Raw genomic sequence first — 19,696 nt, 5'->3', positions numbered from 1 at the left:
AATGCAGCACTTCCAGGCCTTGCTTCGAGAAATGCTGCATTCTGCTTTTGCGTCCGCTGACAGAGGAATTTCCACTCACAGAGAAACAGTTTCGGGTAGAAATCCAACAGCGCCTGCAAGAAGAGGGCAGTTTGAAGATGTCTTAGTCACTAATGATATGAGATCATTCTTTCAGCCGACCCATCGACAGCTGTCCTCCGGATCAAGCATCAGGGAACGCCTAGACCGTCAGGTGTCCGACTACATCGGGTTAACGGCCGATGTGGACGCACTGAGAAGTGATGAACCCCTGGACTACTGGGTGGCAGGCTTGACCTCTGGCCAGAGATTGCACAATTTGCAATGGAACTGTTGGCTTGCGACTCATCCAGTGTCCTGACCGAAAGGAAGTTCAGCGCAGCAGGGGGGTCGTGACCGATAAGTGCACTCGCCTAGCTCACAACAGTGTTGACTACCTTGCATTTATAAAAATGAATGAAGCATGGATCTTGGAGGAAATCAACACATGTGACCAGTAGACCATGTTTCAAATTCTGGTGAACGCCTGTGGCCGTGGGCTATTTTTGGGACCTGTAATGGCCAACACTTACTTCTGTATCCGGTGAATGCCTTTTGTACCACCAGCCATGGAATACAAAGTTGTTTGCTGTCAAAGTACAGTACCTGAGCTATATTGGCTCTCATATGCAATTAATACTTGTTACTACAAATACTATATGTACTCAAAGTACCTGAGCTATATTCAAAGAAAAAAGTCGTGCTAAATAGATCTATGAGTAGGATGCACTAAAACCAGCGCAAATATTAAGAAAATCAAGGTGACAAAAAATGAACACACTGAACAAAATTGTATGGAAAGGATCTAGTGCACACTTATGGGTTAACCATAATCCCAATAGAGTCCAAAACTTAAATGTTCACAGTGAATGGTCTCCCAGGTGAAAAATGGGGACGTGGTTACGTAGATCCTGTGACCACGTCCCCATCGAGACGAAATGCAAGTTCCCTCTTCTTCTTTCCCATATACCCCATACTGGTGTACTGTTTGAGGCAATCCATCAGTGTGAGTGTCCCGCTCTGGAGATACATTTCAAGGATACCATCAGTTCATGCTGTATACTGTATGTGTATATGATCTCCTATAATTTAGAGATCATATATTTCCCGTAAGAGGCAGTGTGTGATCGTGGTGGAGGTGCTTCTATCATCACTTTTCTTTTGGACATTTGTGGATTATTTTTCACCTGGGAGACCATTGACTGTAAAAAAAAAAAAAAAAATAGTTTTGGACTCTATGGTGGATTATTGTTAACCCATAAGTGTGCACTAGATCCTTTTCATACAATTTTGTTCACAGTGTGTTCATTTTTTGTCACCTTGATTTTCTTAATATTTGCACTGGTTTTAGTGCATCCTACTCATAGATCTATTTAGCATGACTTTTTTCTTTGTAGATTTGTTTTGATGTTGTATAACATTTTTTAGTCGCAGCTTTTTCACATTTATTTTTGAACAAGCGCAGTATTTTTTCCATTACCTGAGCTATATTGCCTCTCATACATTTCTATTAGTTGCCAGTACAACTTGTGTATTATACGTGTATCCTCAAAGTACCTGAGCTACACTATCTCTCGTATGCAATTAATACTTGTTAATACAAATACAATTTACTACATGCTTGACAGAAGTATAAAATACTTATAGGCCTCATCCTAATTGTTGAACATGTTCGCTCTAAATTTTCTATGCTAGGGGTTGATGCTATTTCATAGCATCTCCCTTAGTGGCCTAAATACATCTCTACATGGTAAGGTTGATATGATGTAGAGAACCCCCAAACTCCTGTTGCTAGGTGTGACGCCTGGGGTCCCTTACTGATAATCACCTGCATGTAGTGGTGTATTGGGATATTGACTAATTTTAAACGCTAAGCCTTGGTCGCATGTTGTAACGCGTCCATGCTTAGTAGCTTAACGCCTTTATGACACAGAGATTATGTATAGATCCCCCAAACTCCTGTTGCGAGGAGTGATGCCTGGGGCCTAATACTGAGTTGTCGCATAGAGAATCGCATTGAATTCCTTGATAACTGCAGTTGTGGTTCACGCCGTTTACCAGTGCTGTTACAATGCCTAATGTACCACCAGCCACAGAATACAAAGTTGTTTGCTGTCATGTGGACGTGGGCCAATTTTTGGGGCCTGTAATGGCCGACACTTACTTCTGTATCCGGTGAATGGCTTAATGTACCTCCAGCCACAGAATACAAGGTTGTTTGCTGTCAGGTGAACACCTGTCGGCTAATTTTTGGGACTTGTAATGGCTGGCACTTACTTATGTATCCTGTTTTTCACTTAATACCTCTGGTAGGTCAGTGTCCATGTTGTGGGACTATTTGGGCACAGCTAGTAAGTATTTTGTGGCTGCAAATATGACCTGAAGGTTTTTAATATTCACCTGCCATTAAAGTCAATAGGGCCCGCCGCGAACTTGTGGTTCACGGACATTTATGATTGTTATCGTTTGCGGACCGTCCCGTTGGATGTTCGTCCATCACTAATTATAACAATCCCATTAGATTCACTTTTCAGAGACAAACCCACAGGGATTTCTTCAGAATAACAAAATGTAGGAATCTGCAACAAAGTTTGTTCAAATCCTGGTAGTGTACATATATCACCCAGAGGGGGAATGCTTTTTTTCTTAACAAAAGGGAGTAGAACAAGTAGAGCAAAGCCCCTTTTTATTTAGTGGACAGTGTCTGGACAAAGCTCTTTGGGACCACCAGCTGGTGTCCCTTTTTAATAGACCCACAGCTTACTATACTAGGCAGAGGGGTAGCTAGGACTCAAGGTCCCCAAGATCCATCAACGTCTGTACTCACAAGGCCCAGGGACAAATGGATGCCCCTTTCCAATCCTCCAAACTCCCCTCAGTCAGGTTTTTCAAGGCACCCGTGTCTCTGCATTCTTCCCGTCAGGTCACCCACCTGAGGCCTTCTTCAGCAGCTTATGCCTGGGTAGGTAGTGTGACTCCCCCAGGCTGAACTCCTCCACTCTGGGACAAGACCCAGAGCTCTGTAGGCTCTAATAATAAATGAAGTCACCCGGCAAGCCATCAGAGCCTGCCTCTCTGGGATAGACCAGGACTGCATCCATTTTCATGCCACCATCTGCATAGCTTCACACCTACTATCCAGAAACTTCTCTAGTCTCCTGGATACAGAGGAAGCTTATGCATACCTGAGGCAGCAGAGCACACAGATCAGACCTCACTAGTAGATTGTGGCTGCATTGATTGCAGTGAGCAAGAATATGTTTTTTTTTTTATTGAGATATATGAAGATCGTAGATAACAAAAAATAACAGCATTTGTAAGGCATTTTACAAAATAATTTTATATAGAATAAAGCCATGTAATCTAGGGTTCCTGGAAGACAAGTCAGATTGGAATAGCTGGAGAGATATATCATATTACATCAGAGCTGTATCTGCTGTCAATAAGTAGGTAACTGGATGGATCTTATAGTACAATAAAGTCCTAGGATTACAAGAAGAACAAATAAAAAAAAAATAAAAAAACAAGAAGGAGGGCGGTTGAAATGAATGGGGGGGGGGGGTTTGAAGTGGAAAACTCAAAACATAACACACAGGTATGGGGGGGGGGGGGGGGGGGGGATGCCAAGGCTAGCATAGCGTTATTGTGAGTGGTGAATCTTATTTACTGTGAGGGTAGAGAAGATCTGAGAGGACTGGATAAAAGACTTTAGGGACGTAAGTAGTTCAGGTAACAATTAGCAGTCATTGGTGGTGGGTTGTCTGTCAGGGGAGACCATCTCTCCTGAGCCTGAAGAAGGGGGAATCTTGAAATATGAGAGAGTACTGGTCAAAGTTGGCTAAATCCTCCTGGAGAGAGTGCTGAGAGCATGAGTAAAAGTTAGTTTTAGAAGTTTCATGTTTGAAGTCTGTGTTGGCTTGTTCTTTGAATAGGAGCTCCTGTTTTATTTGGGTGGTAGTAGGGCAGTGAGATGAAGTCCATATTTTTTAGTATGGTTAGGAGGCAAATCAAGGAGGCAAATCAAAGACCAATCTTTGTGGGTGTGACAAAAGTTTGGGTATTCAGTGGTAAGAATATGCTTTTGCCTGACACAAATTATTCACACTGCCTACAGTGTGGCAACTAATTTTACCTATCACATATCTAGGAAGGTGCCATCTAAGTATCATGATGGGATGAGTGAAAGTTTCTAAAGCCACATTGTCCTTTTTCTGCAACCTACGTAAATAGTTTGACTATGTGGTTGTTAAAGCAAACATTCAGTTTGGGAAGCCCATATTTTTCAAGCACTCCTGAGATGTTGGTTTTCTTTGCGTTTTAGACATTGTGTTTGTTGCTAATAGCCAGTTTTTTTTGTTGTTCTAATAACCCCTAGTTTCCATATTTGAAAGCTTAATTTATGCATTGGCTCTATTTGTTACCCTGATGTACATTAGTAATGACTATAATCTTTTGATGTAGCACAGTGTTTACAACATTACTTATACATTTTGAAAGTATTTCTTTACATGTTTATGACTATCTGAAATTTTCAAGCATGGTAAGTCAATTTGTTTATTGACATGACATCCCGAAGACAATGGAAACATTTCTTATACTAGTATGACTACCACTCCTAATGCTTAAACAATCCTGTATTTACCTTTGAGATCAAGGGACCATACATACTTCAGGGGCACCTTTACACTCCGTTTGTTGATAAGAGTTCTTACTTTTAATTATTTGTATGTTTTTATTTGTTAAATATTTAGATATGTGTAACTAAAATCAAGAACGAAAATGTAAAATGTTGCAACTTGCAGTAGTTTTATGTTATGGTTGCATTTGGATTCGTTTTTTAATACAGTAATGTTTTCTAGTTATACAGAAGTCTACTATCATCTTAATAAACTGTATTTCAACTTCTTTTTTAGAAACTGAGGGGGAAGTAAAGCATAAAGCTCATGGTGTGTATAATTAAGATTTGCGTTCTTGTGTTTCTGGTAAAAGGTCTTGGCAATATTTTCACGCCTAGTAACATGACATTTTATAGAAACATGTAGACTCAGGAGAACTAGCAAATTTTATTTTGTTAAAAAACAATTTGTTACCTTGAACTGCAACTGTTCTCCTGTTAAAGGGCACCAGTGTTATATTGGTTAAAACAGAATTATTGTCTGCTTGCAAATTGCATATATTGGCATACAGTGCCTTAAAAGTATTCATACCCCTTGAAATTTTCCACATTTTTTCATGTTACATCCAAAAACGTAAATTTATTTTTTGGAGATTTAATGTGAAAGACCAACACAAAGTGGTGCATAATTGTGAAGTGGAATGAAAATGATAAATGGTTTTCAATTTTTTTTTTTTACAAATAAATATATGAAAAGTGTGGCGTGCATTTGTATTCAGCCCCCTTTACTCTGATACCCCTAACTCAAATATAGTGCAACCAATTGCCTTCAGAAGTCACCTAATTAGTAAATAGAGTCCACCTGTGTGTAATTTATCTCATTATAAATTCAGCTGTTCTGTGAAGCCCTCAGAGGTTTGTTGGCGAACCTTAGTGAACAAACAACATCACAAAGGCCAAGGAAGACACCAGACGGGTCAGGGATAAGGTTGTTCCTACCGTGCCATGCAAACGGCCAGGCGTGGCCACCCCCCAGGTGGCTCAAGGAGGTTATAAACTCATGACTTTCTGAGTACTGGTCCTGCTGTATTGCCGCTGAGCTACACCTCAGATCATTATTCAGCCTGGTTGCCAACTATGCCTTGTCCTGCATGCAGCACTGAGGGCTACTCTGGATCTTGCTTTGCAATTACCACCTGTCACTCATGGTTCAGCTGAGGCAGTTTATCTAATCACCTGGGTATAAAACACTGCCTCGCCCTGAGGGCTGTGTCAGTTCATTGTCTCTTGTGTGGCCAGAGTGTTTCAAAACTGACCCTGGCTTCTGACCCTGGCTTTGTTCATCGCTAATTCTGACATTTGGAATCCCTGTCTATGGCTTCAACTCGATAATCCTTTTGCAAATTCCCTGTCAAGCCCCATGCACAGGTTCACAGCCCAGTTAGCCATTTACCTTGTTACCGTGGGCTGTGTGTATTTGCAAGGGTGAGCATACATCTCTGCATTATGGACTCCAACCACGGTAAGCCCTTACACACTGTTCAATCCATCATCGAAATGGAAAGAATATGGCACAGCTGTAAACCTACCAAGAGATGACCGTCCACCTAAACTGACAGGCCAGGCAAGGAGAACATTAATCAGACTAGCAGCCAAGAGACGGTAACTCTGGAGGAGCTGCTGAGATCCACAGCTCAGGTGAGAGAATCTGTCTACAAACCAACTACTAGTCGTACACAAATCGGCTCTTTATGGAAGAGTGACAAGAAGAAAGCCATTGTTGAAAGAAATCCATAAGAAGTCCCGTTTGCGAGAAGCCATGTGGTGGACACAGCAAACATGTGGAAGAAGGTGCTCTGGTCAAAATTTAACTTTTTGGCCTAAAAGCAAAACGATATGTGTGGCAGAAAACGAATGCCGCGTACACACGATCGGAAATTCCGACAAGAAAAGTCCAATGTGAGCTTTTGGATGGAAATTGCGACCGTGTGTATGCTCCATCTGACTTTTGCTGTCGTAATTTCCGCCAACAAAGGATTGAGAGCAGGTTCTCTATTTTTCTGACGGAAAAAGTTCTTATAAGAAAATCCGCTCGTCTGTATGCAAAAAAACATGCATACTCAGAATCAAGAAGAGCCAAACTGCCTATTGAACTACATTGATCTTGGCTTGTTGTACGTCACCGCGTTCTTAATGGTCGGAATTTCCGACAAGATTTGTGTGACCGTGTGTATGCAACACAAGTTTGAGCCTACATTCCGTCAGAAAAAATCCAAGGTTTTCTTGTCAGAATTTCCGAACGTGTGTACGCGGCATAACACTGCACATCAGCCTGAACACACCATCCCCACCGTGAAACATGGTAATGACAGCATTATGTTGTGGTAATGCATTTCTTCTGCAGGCAACGGGAAGCTGGTGAGAGTTGAAGATGGATGGAGCCAATTACAGGGCAATTTTAGAAGAAAACCTGTTAAGCCCCATACACACTATCAGTTTTCCTGCAGGTTTTTTAGGTTTACCAAAACCATCTAACATGAGGTAAAATCTTAAGAGTTTCAATTTGTATGCAATCAGGCAGGCCCTTGCACTACATGGTTTTGGTAAAACCTGAAGAGAAAAACTGCAGGAAAACTGATAGTGTGTATGGGGCTTGAGAGTCTGCAAAAGACTTGAGACTGGGGCGTGGGGTTCACCTTCCAGCAGTAAAACGACTGTAAACATACAGCCAGATCTACAATGGAATGGTTTAGATCAAAGAATATTCATGTGTTAAAATGGCACAGTCAAAGTCCAGACCTAAATCCAATTGAGAAGCTGTAGCAAGACTTGAAAATTGCTGTTCAGACGCTCTCCATCCAATCTGACAGAGCTTGAGCTATTTTGCAAAGAAGAACGGGCAAAAATGTCACTCTCTAGATGTGGAAAGCTGGTAGAGACATACTGAAATTCACCTATCTATCACTATCCATATAATACAAATACTGATTTAATCTGCAGAGATTCTTGTAAAATGAATGACACCCATATTGTATTCTGTACAGTATGTATGTATTATGCAACTAATTTCTGCTTCAAGATAGACAGGAAAAATAATATATCATGGGGGCTGCATTACAAATGAGCACCCATACAAAAAAATGAAATGTCTTTGTGTTAATATACATTCTTCTTTTGTTTTAAGTTAATGGTAGTTTTTTATTTCTTATTTTAGAAAATGTTACGAAACTGTCCATCAATCAAACTGCAGGTATCCAGTATAATTAAGGAATGCTGTGATGGTGGAGTGCAAGTTTTTCCCAGAGGCAGAAGAGCATTAAACACCTCTGTTGTAACTTTTATCTTCTGAGGGTCCTTCTGGGGGAAGCAATTGAGCTTCTATTGCATTGGCATTCCCTCTGGCTCCCTAGAATCACCAAACACACAATACTCAAAAAGCATCCATCTTCACTTGGTTGTTACTTTACTAAAACACTCAATAATCGCTCAAATCGTGTTTACAAAATAGTTAGCTGCTGTCATAATACATAAAATGTCTAAAAGATGTCAATCCAGATAGCTACCAATCAAAGCAGACAGCCCTATAACAAATGTAAAATAACATCTAGAAAATATGTAACAATATGTAATGCTTATCAGTGCAACAAAACATATATAAACACATACAAGTCCCACATATATTAAAGTCCAAATAGTGATAGTGTCCAGTGGTACTCCATAAATATAAATGACAACAATAAGTACCACATTAGGTGATAGCATATTACAGCCGTGAGACGATTTAAATGAAATTCTTTACTTTTACAAATGTAATTTTGCTGCTCTCATTCATAACACTGCGTGTGTACGCGGCATTAGTGCCTGGTAGGCAAGTGGTCAATAAATTCCTAAAAAAGCCAATGGCCCAGATTCTCGTAGATGGGCGTAATACTGTGGCGGCGTAACGTATGTCATTTACATTACGCCGCCGCAAGTTTTACAGGCAAGTGCTTTATTCACAAAGAAATTGCCTGTAAAGTTGTGGCGGCGTAGCGTAAATCCCCCGGCGCAAGCCCGCCTAGTTCAAATGAGCCGGGTAGGGGGCGTGGAGCATTTAAATTAGGCGCGTTCCCGCTCCGAACGTACTGCGCATGCGCCGTCCCTAATCATTGGTTGCGACGTGAACGTCCAGCCCCATTCACGGACGACTTACGCAAACAACGTACATTTTTTAATTTCGGCGCGGGAACGACGGCCATACTTAACATTGGTTGCCCCTCATATAGCAGGGGCAACTTTACGCGTCGCAAATCTAACGTAAACATCGTAACTTCACTGCGTCGACCGCGCGTACGTTCGGGAATTCGCGTATTTTGCTAATTTGCATACTCGATGGGGAAAACGACGGAGGCGACACCTAGCGGCGAAAAAAAAAATTGCATTTAAGATCCGACAGCGCCTGTCGGATCTAATGGTTATCTATGCGTAACTGATTCTAAGAATCAGTCGCATAGATACGACGGCTCAGATTAGGACTTACGACGGCGCACATTGTGTTGCGCCGTCGTAAGCCCTTTGAGAATCTGGGCCAATGTTTATACACAAATTCTCTGGAAGAGACTTGGAAGTCCCTAGCTTCCAAGTTTACTTCAAAGTGGCCCAAATTACACAGTTACTGTCATTTCCCTTTTCACAGTTGATGCTACTCCCTTATGGGTGCTACTAGAATCATATAGCTTTTCACCAGTGGACACTGAAGCGCTCCTGTGGCTTCCACCCAAATCAAGACGCAGAACCACGAGACCCTCGATGCGCTATACTTTGACCATATGGCACTCCACTAAACATTTTAGCAAACTTATTTTGACACATTTACCCTTACTACCTCTTCTGGGAAACGCATGCTTTCCCCCCAGGCTTAGAATCTCTGAGCATATTCCATTGGTGGACATCCAGCAAATTTTGATCTTTAAAAATATCTGTTATGACACACCAATCTCATGTTACCCATTCAATAATATTTAAGATTTAATATCTCAAAGATATGATGTGGGTTAAATGAGAGTTCTTTTGACCAGGAGTGAAAGCGTTAACATAATAACATTTATTAGGTATAGCCTAAGGCAACACTCAGCTAGCCAAATTACCATTATTTATACGCAATGCATTACAAATGAGCACCCATACAAAAAAATTAATTAATCTACATCCTACTTTAAAATGTTTTTTCAAATTAATGTTAGTTTTTTGTTTTTTATTTTAGAAAATGTGACGGAACTGTCCATCAATCAAACTGCAGGTAAACCAGTATAATTAACTACTTCCATACAGGGCACTTACGCACCTTCCCGCCCAAGCCAATTTTCAGCTTTCAGCACTGTCGAACTTTGAATGGCAATTGCGCGGTCATGCTACACTGTACCCAAACAAAATTGGCGTTCCTTTTCCCCACAAATAGAGCTTTCTTTTGGTGGTATTTGATCACCTCTGCGATTTTTTTTATTTTTTTTTATTTGTTTATTTATTTATTTATTTTTTGCGCAACTAAAAAAAGACTGAAAATTTTGAAAAAAAATTACGTTTTTATTTTTTTCTGTAATTTTTTTTGTAAATAAGTAAGTTTTCTCTTTCAATTACGGGCACTGATATGGCGGCACTCATGGGCGGCACTTATGGGTGGCACTGATGGATACTTATGGGTGGCACAGATGGGCACTGATAGGTGGGCACTGGGCACTGATGGGCACTGTGGGGTGGCACTGATGGACACTGTGGGGTGGCACTGATGGACACTGTGGGGCGGCACTGATTTACCCATGTTGCCAGTCAGTGCCCATTTGTGGGCACTGATTGGAATCTTTTTTTTTTTCCCCCAGACTTTTTTTTTGTTTGCCCTTCCCTGGTCCAGGGTGGGCTTCCCTGGTGGTCCAGTGTGGCGATCCGAGGGGGGGGCTGCGCTGATAAACAATCAGCGCGAACCCCCCCTGTCAGGAGAGCCGCCGATCGGCTCTCCTTTACTCGCGTCTGTCAGACGCGAGTGAGGAAGAGCCATCAACGGCTCTTCCTGTTTACATCGTGATCAGCCGTGGTTGGACACGGCTGATCACGTGGTAAAGAGCCTCCGTGAGAGACTCTTAACCTTGATCGGTGTTGCGGGGTGTCAGACTGACACCCTGCAACAACGATCGCCGCGATGCGCGCCCCCGGGGGCGCGCAGCGGCTCAGAATCCCGAGGACGTCATATGACATCCAGTCAGGATTCTACAACCACTTTGCCGATGTCAATATGTCATTGGCGGGCGGCAAGTGGTTAAGGAATGTTGTGATGGTGCAAGTTCCACATGTTAAAGCAGGGTGAGCCTAGGGGTCAGGACCCGGGGGGCAGCATATACAGTAGCTAAATGCAAACCTCTTTTAGAGGTGTGTATAATTTAATCTGTTTCTGGGATTGGAAAGGGGACAAGTGGAAAACCGTTTTCAGCACCAGTCTTAATGGGCATTAAGAATACCGCATGATTCCCCAAAGGTTATGCAATGGCTGGGCAGTCTTTCAAAAATGTTACAGCATGACCTCTTTTACACTTGTGTTAGCCTATGAAAGGAAGACAATGTTCTCTTTTCTTCTCTCCTGACCTGTGCAACACTTCTCTTCATGTAAGAACTATCTTACAGCAGCTTAGTGCCACGTCGAAGAAATGCCTCTTCTAACAAACATAGCTACCCTTTCTTGGTTAATTTGTCCTGGATCCCAGGCTTCTTGTATATCCAGCCAACCAAGTGCCATCTCTTGGTCCTAACCCTCAGGCCTATAGGCAATACAATGCTTACAGAGGTTCACTACTATCATAATTTTATTTGTGACTATTCTTCAATGGTAGCTCAAAATATGTCCCTTAGCCAAAAAGACACTAGGGTGAAAGTCTGGTTACACTAAACTGTTTATGCCTTTTACAGAATAAGGCTCCATGCAAAGGTATGCATGTTTCTTTTGAGCGTTTCTGCAGTGCTTTTTGCAGTTTTTTTTTTACAGCGACTTTACTGTGATTTTTCTGCGTTTTGCTTACTTTATGCTTTTTTTTTTTTTGGAAAATGTGGTGTTGGGCAAATTTAAGCTGCATTTTGCATTTAAAAAAGTCCCTGACCCTTTCCAAACGTATAGGCACAACAACGCGTTTCTGCAAAAAGCATGAAAAAAACGCATTGTGTGAATGGAGCCTTAATGTTGTATTTCTCTTGGTCTCCATTCTTCAGAATTCAGATATCACCAAACCATTTTCCTTGGGAGTGGATCCTTTGTCTATTGGGGTAGGAGCTGTCCTGGTTCAAGCACCCAAGAAACAGTAATTCTTGTACATTTTCAGAAACAGAAAGAACCTACACCAATGAGACTGAAAGCTTCTAGTAATTAAACGTGCTCTGCAAGAATATAGGCATCAGTTAGAGTCCCGGTCGGCAACCCGTCAGTTGCGGTTCACAGGTGGAACAGGTGACAGGTGTATCGCAAAGAGATTCCCAGGATTTTCTCTGGCAGCTTCTGAGTAGGGATGAGCCGAACACCCCCCGGTTTGGTTCGCACCAGAACATGCGAACAGGCAAAACATTTGTTCGGATACGCGAACACCGTTAAAGTCTATGTGACACGAACATCAAAAGTGCTCATTTTAAAGGTTAAAAATTTTTTTTTTCTGTCTAAACAGAAAAAAAACACTGCGCTAACGTATAAGTGAAAATTTAACAAAACGCGTGAAAATGTAAGTAAGCAGCCAGTACTAATTACCAAATACCATGATAAACAAAAACTAAAAAACACAAGATAGTACAGCGCTGTGAAATAAAATGACACCAATATATACAACGTTGATCATACAAGGTGAACTAAAAAGTGACAACAAAGAAAAATTTAAAAAATTGTTGAGTAAAACGTGAAGAAAAAAGAAGGGGAGAACCATCCAATTCAATGAAACAGTTCATATGTGAAGTGAATCTTCTTAAGTAGATAACCATATGTGTCTGGAATAGGAAATCCTCCACCAAAAAGGGACACCGGATAAGTGAGAAATGAAATCTCCTTACCAGAAGAAAAGACCGGATTTGCAGCTGTCTTATAAGGCCTAGGGATGTTTAGGACTAGTCTTCCCAAAAAGACTGCTCCAGAAACTGCAAAGATCCAAAGGGCTGGCTCCTGATCGAATATGCTCCAGCAATCAATTGATGATAGTATTAACCATAGAATAAAGAATAATAGAAGGCCACATAGTGCATTACTGTATAAAAGCTGATTTATTGAAGAACAGGTGTGCACTTACAGTTAAGTAGTGAAAAAAACGCATGTGGGATGTATTGTGGTGAGAGAAGGTAGCGTCTCCTCAAGTCCTCCTCCGTCTGCTTCAGAGCTCCGTTCGTCACGTGTCTCCGTATGGCGTGATGACGTCACCCAGCTAAGCCACACCTACGCGTTTCGTCACGAGTAGGACGTCTTCGGGGATAACTGTAAGTGCACACCTGTTCTTCAATAAATCAGCTTTTATACAGTAATGCACTATGTGGCCTTCTATTATTCTTTATTCTATGGTTAATACTACCATCAATTGATTGCTGGAGCATATTCGATCAGGAGCCAGCCCTTTGGATCTTTGGATCATTTTAAAGGTTAATATGCAAGTTCTTGTCATAAAAAGTGTTTGGGGACCTGGGTTCTGTCTCAGGGGACATGTATCAATGCAAAAAAGTTTTAAAAACTGACGTTTTTTCGGGAGCAGTGATTTTAAAGTGAAGCAACACACATTAACTTTTTTTCTCTTGCTGTTTTATAGCTTTTGAACAGATTGTGAAATTAACCAACTGCTCAGTGCCTAGGGTACCGGGAAATGGAGGATTAGTGTGTGTTTATTTTGACGACAACTATTACTGCAAACCAATGTGTAACCAGGTATTTTACTTTATTAATATTATTTTTAGAGCTGTTAAACATTTATTTTGAATATTTCTTGTACAAGATGTTACTTGCTGTCTTTTAGTCCACATTTTTTGTTGTGTTAAGTTTCAGGATTGTTTTTACTAAACGGATACAGTATTTCCTATGCAGGTTCGTCTACTAGTGGCTGTATTTTAGACAGTGTAATTAGCATCTTTGCTGACAGTTTTGAGATGAAAATAATTACAGGATAACCAACCTAGAGATAGTGGGCCAGATTCAGAAAGAGATACGACAGCGTATCTCCTTATACGCCGTCGTATCTCTGAGTGCGCTCGGTCATATCTATGCGCCTGATTCAGAGAATCAGTTACGCATAGATATCACTAAGATCCAACAGGTGTAAGTGTCTTACACCGTCGTAGGCTGCATTTTCAGGCTGGCCACTAGGTGGCGCTTCCGTTTGTATACGCGAGGAATATGCAAATTACTATTTACGTCGATTCAGAAACGAACGACCGCCTGGCGCTTTTTTTTACGTCGTTTGCGTTCGGCTTTTTCCTGCTATATGAGGGGTATGTGCGGCGTATCCTATGTTAAGTATGGCCGTTGTTCCCGCGCCGAGTTTTGAAATGTTTACGTCGTTTGCGAATACGGCTGGACATAATTTACATTCACGTCGAAAGCAATGACGTTTTGCGGCGGACTTTCGAGCATGCACACTGGGATGTTTTAAAAAAAAAACGTAAAATACGCGGGGTCAAGCCAAATTTAAATAAAACACGCCCCCAACATCCCCATTTGACTTAGGCGGGCTTACGCCGGCCCACATACGTTACGCCGCCGTAACTTAGGGCGCAAGTTCTTTCTGAATACAGGAACTTGCGGCCAAAGTTACAGCGGCGTAGCGTATCTAGGATACGTCACGCCGGCCGGACAGATACGCTCAGGTATCTGAATCCGGCCCCGTGTTTTCATTAGATCATTGTAGGTCAGAGCTGACACACAGTTCTGCATTGTGATAAGAGGAACTGCAAAGAACTGTCACTGTACTGCAGGTACATCGATAATTACTAACTTTACATAGACACAAAAGTCTTTAAAACAATAGCACAAATTGATAAGATTTTATATTAGGAATTTATTTTCAGTTGATCCACTTTATAAACACATATATATTGGCCCAGATTCTCGTAGCACTTACGCCGACGTATCTACAGATATGCCGCGTAAGTGTCAATGTGCGCCGTCGTATCTATGCGTCGTGCCCATAGAACTAGATACACCTGAAAATAGGCTTCCTACGACCGACGTAAGTTTCCTACGCCGTCGTATCGTGGGCGCATATTTACGCTGGCCGCAAGGGGTGCTCCCATTGATTTACGCATCGAATATGTAAATGACTGAGATACGCCGATTCACGAAAGTACTTGCGCCTGTCGCAGTAATATACGCCGTTTACGTAAGGCGTACGTCCGGCGTTGAGTTATTCCGCATATAGGAGGCGAATCCCATGCAAAGGTATGGACCACGGAACAGCCGTCGTATTTTACGTTGTTTACGTAGTACTACGTGAATAGGGCTGGGTGTAGGTTTAGTTCAGTGATTCGACGTATCTTAGGCGTTCGTTCCGACGTGATTCTGAGCATGCGCACTAGGAAGCGTCTACTTGACGGCACATGCGCCGTTCGTTCGGCCCATCATTTGCATGGGGTCACGGTTCATTTAAATGTATCACGCCCACTTTCATCTACTTTGAATTAGGCCGGCTTACGCCGGCGCAACGTTGGGAGCAAGTGTTTGTGAATACCGTGCTTGCCTCTCTGTGTTACGTCGGCGTAGCGCATATGAGATGCGCTACGCCGGCATAAAGATGCGCTCAGGTATGTGAATCGGGGCCATATTGTCTTCTCTTGATTTAGAAATGTTGAAAATATTAAATGTTATAAATATTTATATCAATCAACGCATGCAGCCAATAGGCTGCAATGCTGATCAATGTATTCTGACAGTGGCAGAGTCTCTGCTGTCAGAATACAGTAGTGCAGCAGGGAGGGTTGCTTCAAATGTGTGGATAGGGAAATCTGTTCCCCTTTTTTTTTTTTTTTTAAGCTGGCTAGGTAATCCAAAAAAACAAAAAACAAACCACAATCTACGGTCAGTTTAAGAGATTTTCCAACATATTTAATTAAAAGACCCAATATGTAAAACCATTGCAGGCAATCAGAATAACTTGGTTTTATAAAAATGACTCGTGAAAAATAAATTGTAGATGTAATTACACATTACTGTTTACACTGTACTAATGTATGAGGTTTTTTTAAACTTTACTCAAGGGCTACGATTTCGCTTTTTTGAGAAGGAGCAGGCTGTATGAGGAATGTGGAACTAAAAATGCCTTCACTTGGACAACCCAGTATATCGGAGGTTCTCGGCTAGCAGAATGCATTGGTAAGTTGGTGAAATGTATTGTTGCGCATGTGGAATATGAAAAGAAAACCCTAAACCTTTTGACACTGTACCCCATAAACGCTTAGTCCACAAATTGAGGTGTGTTGGCGTATATGTACCTGGCATGGGGGTCCCCCCAAAAATCAATACCAGACCCTTATCCGAGCACGCAACCTGGCAGGCCACAGGAAAAGAGGGGGGATGAGAGAGCGCCCCCCCCCTCCTGAACTGTACCAGGCCACGTGCCCTAAACATGGGGAGGATGCTTTGGGGTCCAAAGCACCATGTCCCCATGTTGATGGGGACAAGGGCCTCATCCCCACAACCCTCATAGGCCTCATAGGCTGCAGTGATGGGCACTCATAGGCTGCAGTGATGGGCACTCATAGGCGGCAGTGATGGGCACTCATAGGCTGCAGTGATGGGAACTGATGAGGTGGCAGTGATGGGCATTGATAGGCTGCACTGATGAGGCAGATCTAGTGGGTACTGATGAGTAGGCACTGGTGGGCACTAATGAGGCTGCACTGATAGGTGGCACTGGTGGAAACTTATAGGCAGCACTGATGATTCTCTACAGTCATGTGCATAGGGCTGCGTAGCCGCAGGCCAGACAAGGTGATAATCGGAATTGGAACACTGAGCAATGGTAGAAGGTATCTTTGAAAAGTTGACTTGGCCTCCAAATTATCCATATCTCAGTCCAATTGAGCATCTGTTGGATGTGCTGGAGAAACAAGTCCGATCCATGGAGGGCCCACCTCACACCTTAAAAGACTTATGGGGTTTGCTACTGATGGCAAGGTGCCAGATATAACAGCTTAACTTCAGAGATCTAGTAGAGTCCATGCCTTGACAGTCAGGGTCATTAGGTCGGTGGCCATAATATTATGGCTGACTGGGGCATATAGCCTTAAAATGCAGTAAAAAGGTTTTAAAGGAAGCCCTCATTGACCCTAGTAGCTACAGGAACTGTGGACTAATTCTTTTTTTGAATCAAAAAGGTTTTTATTGCTCACAAAACAAACAAACCATAGAAGAATGACATTTTACACACAGTATGCAAACAGGCACGTCATCAAAATTGCAGGTCAAACAACCGATGCACTACATGAAATCATTTTACACAATCATTATACCGTCTCAACCAACTGGACACCAATCCCCGGACCCCTGTCCCTGCCCACTCTCCCATCCCTTCTCCCTCCATTCGGCCTCCCAAGTAACCAGGCAGGAGACCCTGTAAGTTGTTCTCTGTCCCTACATCCCCCCTAGTAACCTTGCTTGAACTAGCTCCAAGGGGCTCAACCCTGGCGTCGCAAGCCATGGATCCCATAGTTTAAGAAATTTCCCTGCGTTTGCTCTGTGCTGGTAAATGTACTTTTCCATCAACAGTGTTCTACCCATATGTTGTACCCAGGTCTTAACCAAAGGGGGCTCCCTCGACTTCCAGTGTATGAGAATGAGTTTTCTCGCCTGGAACAATGCCCTGGCGAATGCCATTCTAGTAACTTCCTCCGCTATCGCCCCTCCAAAACGCCCAGCAGGCAACACAGTGGGTCCAGTGGGACAGCGGTCTGGAACACCGAGTTTAGGGTCGCCAGGACCTCCGACCAATATCTATGCAACTTGGGACAACGCCAGAGCAGGTGGACCAGATCTCCCTGGGCCGCCCTGCACCGTCCACACAACGGGTCAGGGGCCCGGCCCATTCTGAAGAGTCTAACCGGAGTAAAGTGCACCTTGAGTAAGATGTAGAGTTGGGATACCCTTTGTGACACATTTAGCGAGCAGGTATTCACAGCCTGTAAGGCCTCCTCCCATAGTTCCCCTTCAATAGGCCCCAAGTCCGTCTCCCACTGTTCTGCCACCCTCATAGGATGCCCCTCCAGCAATGATGACAGGAGCAAGTTGTAGCAGTGTGAGATCATGCCCTTGGTATCCTGCGCTTGACACAGCGCACGGAAAACCGGTGTGGGGGACTGAACCCACTCAACCGCTGCCCCCTGAGCCCTCACTGCGTGCTGCAGCTGTAGGTAGTAGAACTGCATAGTGTGTGGCAGGTTGAATCTGGATTGCAACTCACTGAAAGGAAGCAGCCCCCCCCCCAAAGACATGTTTAAGATGTGTGACCCCGAAGGAACCCTGCTCAATTTTGGCCAGCTCCTCATAGGAGTCGTTCCCCCAAATAGGACTAAACTCGGTGAACCCCGCCACATCTTGAAGCTGCTTAGCCTTATTCCACACCTTCTGAACAAGAGCATATGTAGGCATACGTTAATTGGGTTTTTGGAATTTGCGAGCCTCCAGCCCCTCTGGTATCGTGGCTGCCCCCGAGCCCCGCAGCATAAGTTTAGCCGCCGAGGCCCTGGGCTGCGGCCCCGTGGCCCCTATCAAGTGTTGGAGTTGTGCCGCCAAGTAATATATCCAGGGATTGGGTAAAGCCAGCCCCCTCCCCCTCCTTCGGGCGCTGAACTGTGGACTAATTCAACAACAAAAGATTCCAAAACCACCTTGTGTTTTTAGAAAGCTGCCAAGTGCCTGCTGCCAGAGGAAGCAAGGGGGTCAAACTGCCATTTATATGTCTCTGTAGTGAAATTTCAGGAATAATTGCTCCACAGTGCCTGCATCAAACCATTTAAATATTTTAATGACCATAGTTTGGCCACTTTGTGGCATTTTTCCTTTGCCGCTGTACATGACTCAGAAGCAGACAGGATTCTTAGCTCTGTGTCCAGAATGGAAAAAAAAAATCAGAAGTACAGCAGGTAAATAGCGCACAGTGGTAAAACACATTTATTTTGTTTCAGTTTCAGATGTCCCGGTGAGTGGACAACCATCGGCCTACTTCAACAAGAAAACGTGTCTAGAAGTTGTTTCTGACATGAAAAGAAAACGGGAACATATAGATGAGTTCATAAGCGAACTGAAAAAAAGAGACATACAAAAAGATCACAAGAAAGAGCTGGATTTTGTCACTTGTGGAGAATGATAAACAGATTTAAAGAATACGTGATTTTGTAATGCCTTTTCATTTTTGGACTTTTGGCTGCCCTCCGCTTAAATTCACAATAAATGTCTGCTTGCTAACAATGCTGTGCTTACCGACGTTTGCAGTTATTAATCTTGAATGTCATTAGCTATGCAAACACCATCTACAGTAATCAAATATATAATAGTATACATTAAAACCTAACACTAACTATTTATTATTACATAGAGAGATTACATTACTGTCAGGTGAACCCAATGGGGAGTTTTTCCATTATTTTCTGCCACTAGAACACACCCACCGGTCCAATTTTTTGTTAAATGAGTGTATATGAAGCAGGGGGTGTTGGTCAATTTTGTAACAATTTTTAATTTTGCATATTCACTTTTCCAAGCTTTTTAATTAATGTTGACTTAAAGTGGAGGTAAAAAAATAAAAAATATTTTTTAACATTAGATTAGGAATAGTAAGGGCATTTACTTTCGGCAGGTCTTCTTTTTTTTTTTCGTACATACCTTTTATATTCTGTTTCGGTCCAGGGCTTCCACGTTCCGATGACTCCGGGACTGGGCGTTCCTATCCCTGCCTCAGGGTTCCGATGACTGCGGGACTGGGCGTTCCTATCCTTCGGTTCGATGATTGACGGCTTGTGAAACAGGTGACCTGTCGCTCAAGGTGCGTCACCAGA

General features: G+C 42.7%; 1 protein-coding gene across 5 annotated transcripts in view; it reads left to right on the top strand.

Moving 5' to 3' along the window:
* The window catches only part of LOC120909067, a 50,335-nt gene extending 31,226 nt beyond the window's left edge, over positions 1 to 19,109 (top strand). Inside the window, exons 3-8 of one of the 5 annotated variants that reach the window (XM_040320706.1) lie at positions 4,971 to 5,003; positions 7,887 to 7,922; positions 9,915 to 9,950; positions 13,465 to 13,580; positions 15,902 to 16,016; positions 18,827 to 19,109. In XM_040320706.1, the coding sequence (XP_040176640.1) occupies positions 4,971 to 5,003; positions 7,887 to 7,922; positions 9,915 to 9,950; positions 13,465 to 13,580; positions 15,902 to 16,016; positions 18,827 to 19,008 (518 nt within the window). In that variant the 3' untranslated portion in view covers positions 19,009 to 19,109. The remainder of the gene's footprint in view (positions 1 to 4,970; positions 5,004 to 7,886; positions 7,923 to 9,914; positions 9,951 to 13,464; positions 13,581 to 15,901; positions 16,017 to 18,826) is intronic. The other 4 variants (XM_040320709.1, XM_040320707.1, XM_040320708.1 and 1 more) reach the window with 4 other exon arrangements.
* The last annotated feature ends 587 nt before the right edge of the window (positions 19,110 to 19,696 follow it).

This window comes from Rana temporaria, chromosome 8, assembly GCF_905171775.1.
Source record: "Rana temporaria chromosome 8, aRanTem1.1, whole genome shotgun sequence".
Lineage (NCBI taxonomy): Eukaryota > Metazoa > Chordata > Amphibia > Anura > Ranidae > Rana > Rana temporaria.
Note: the sequence above shows the minus strand (reverse complement) of the source record. Positions and strands in the feature narration are given on the sequence as shown.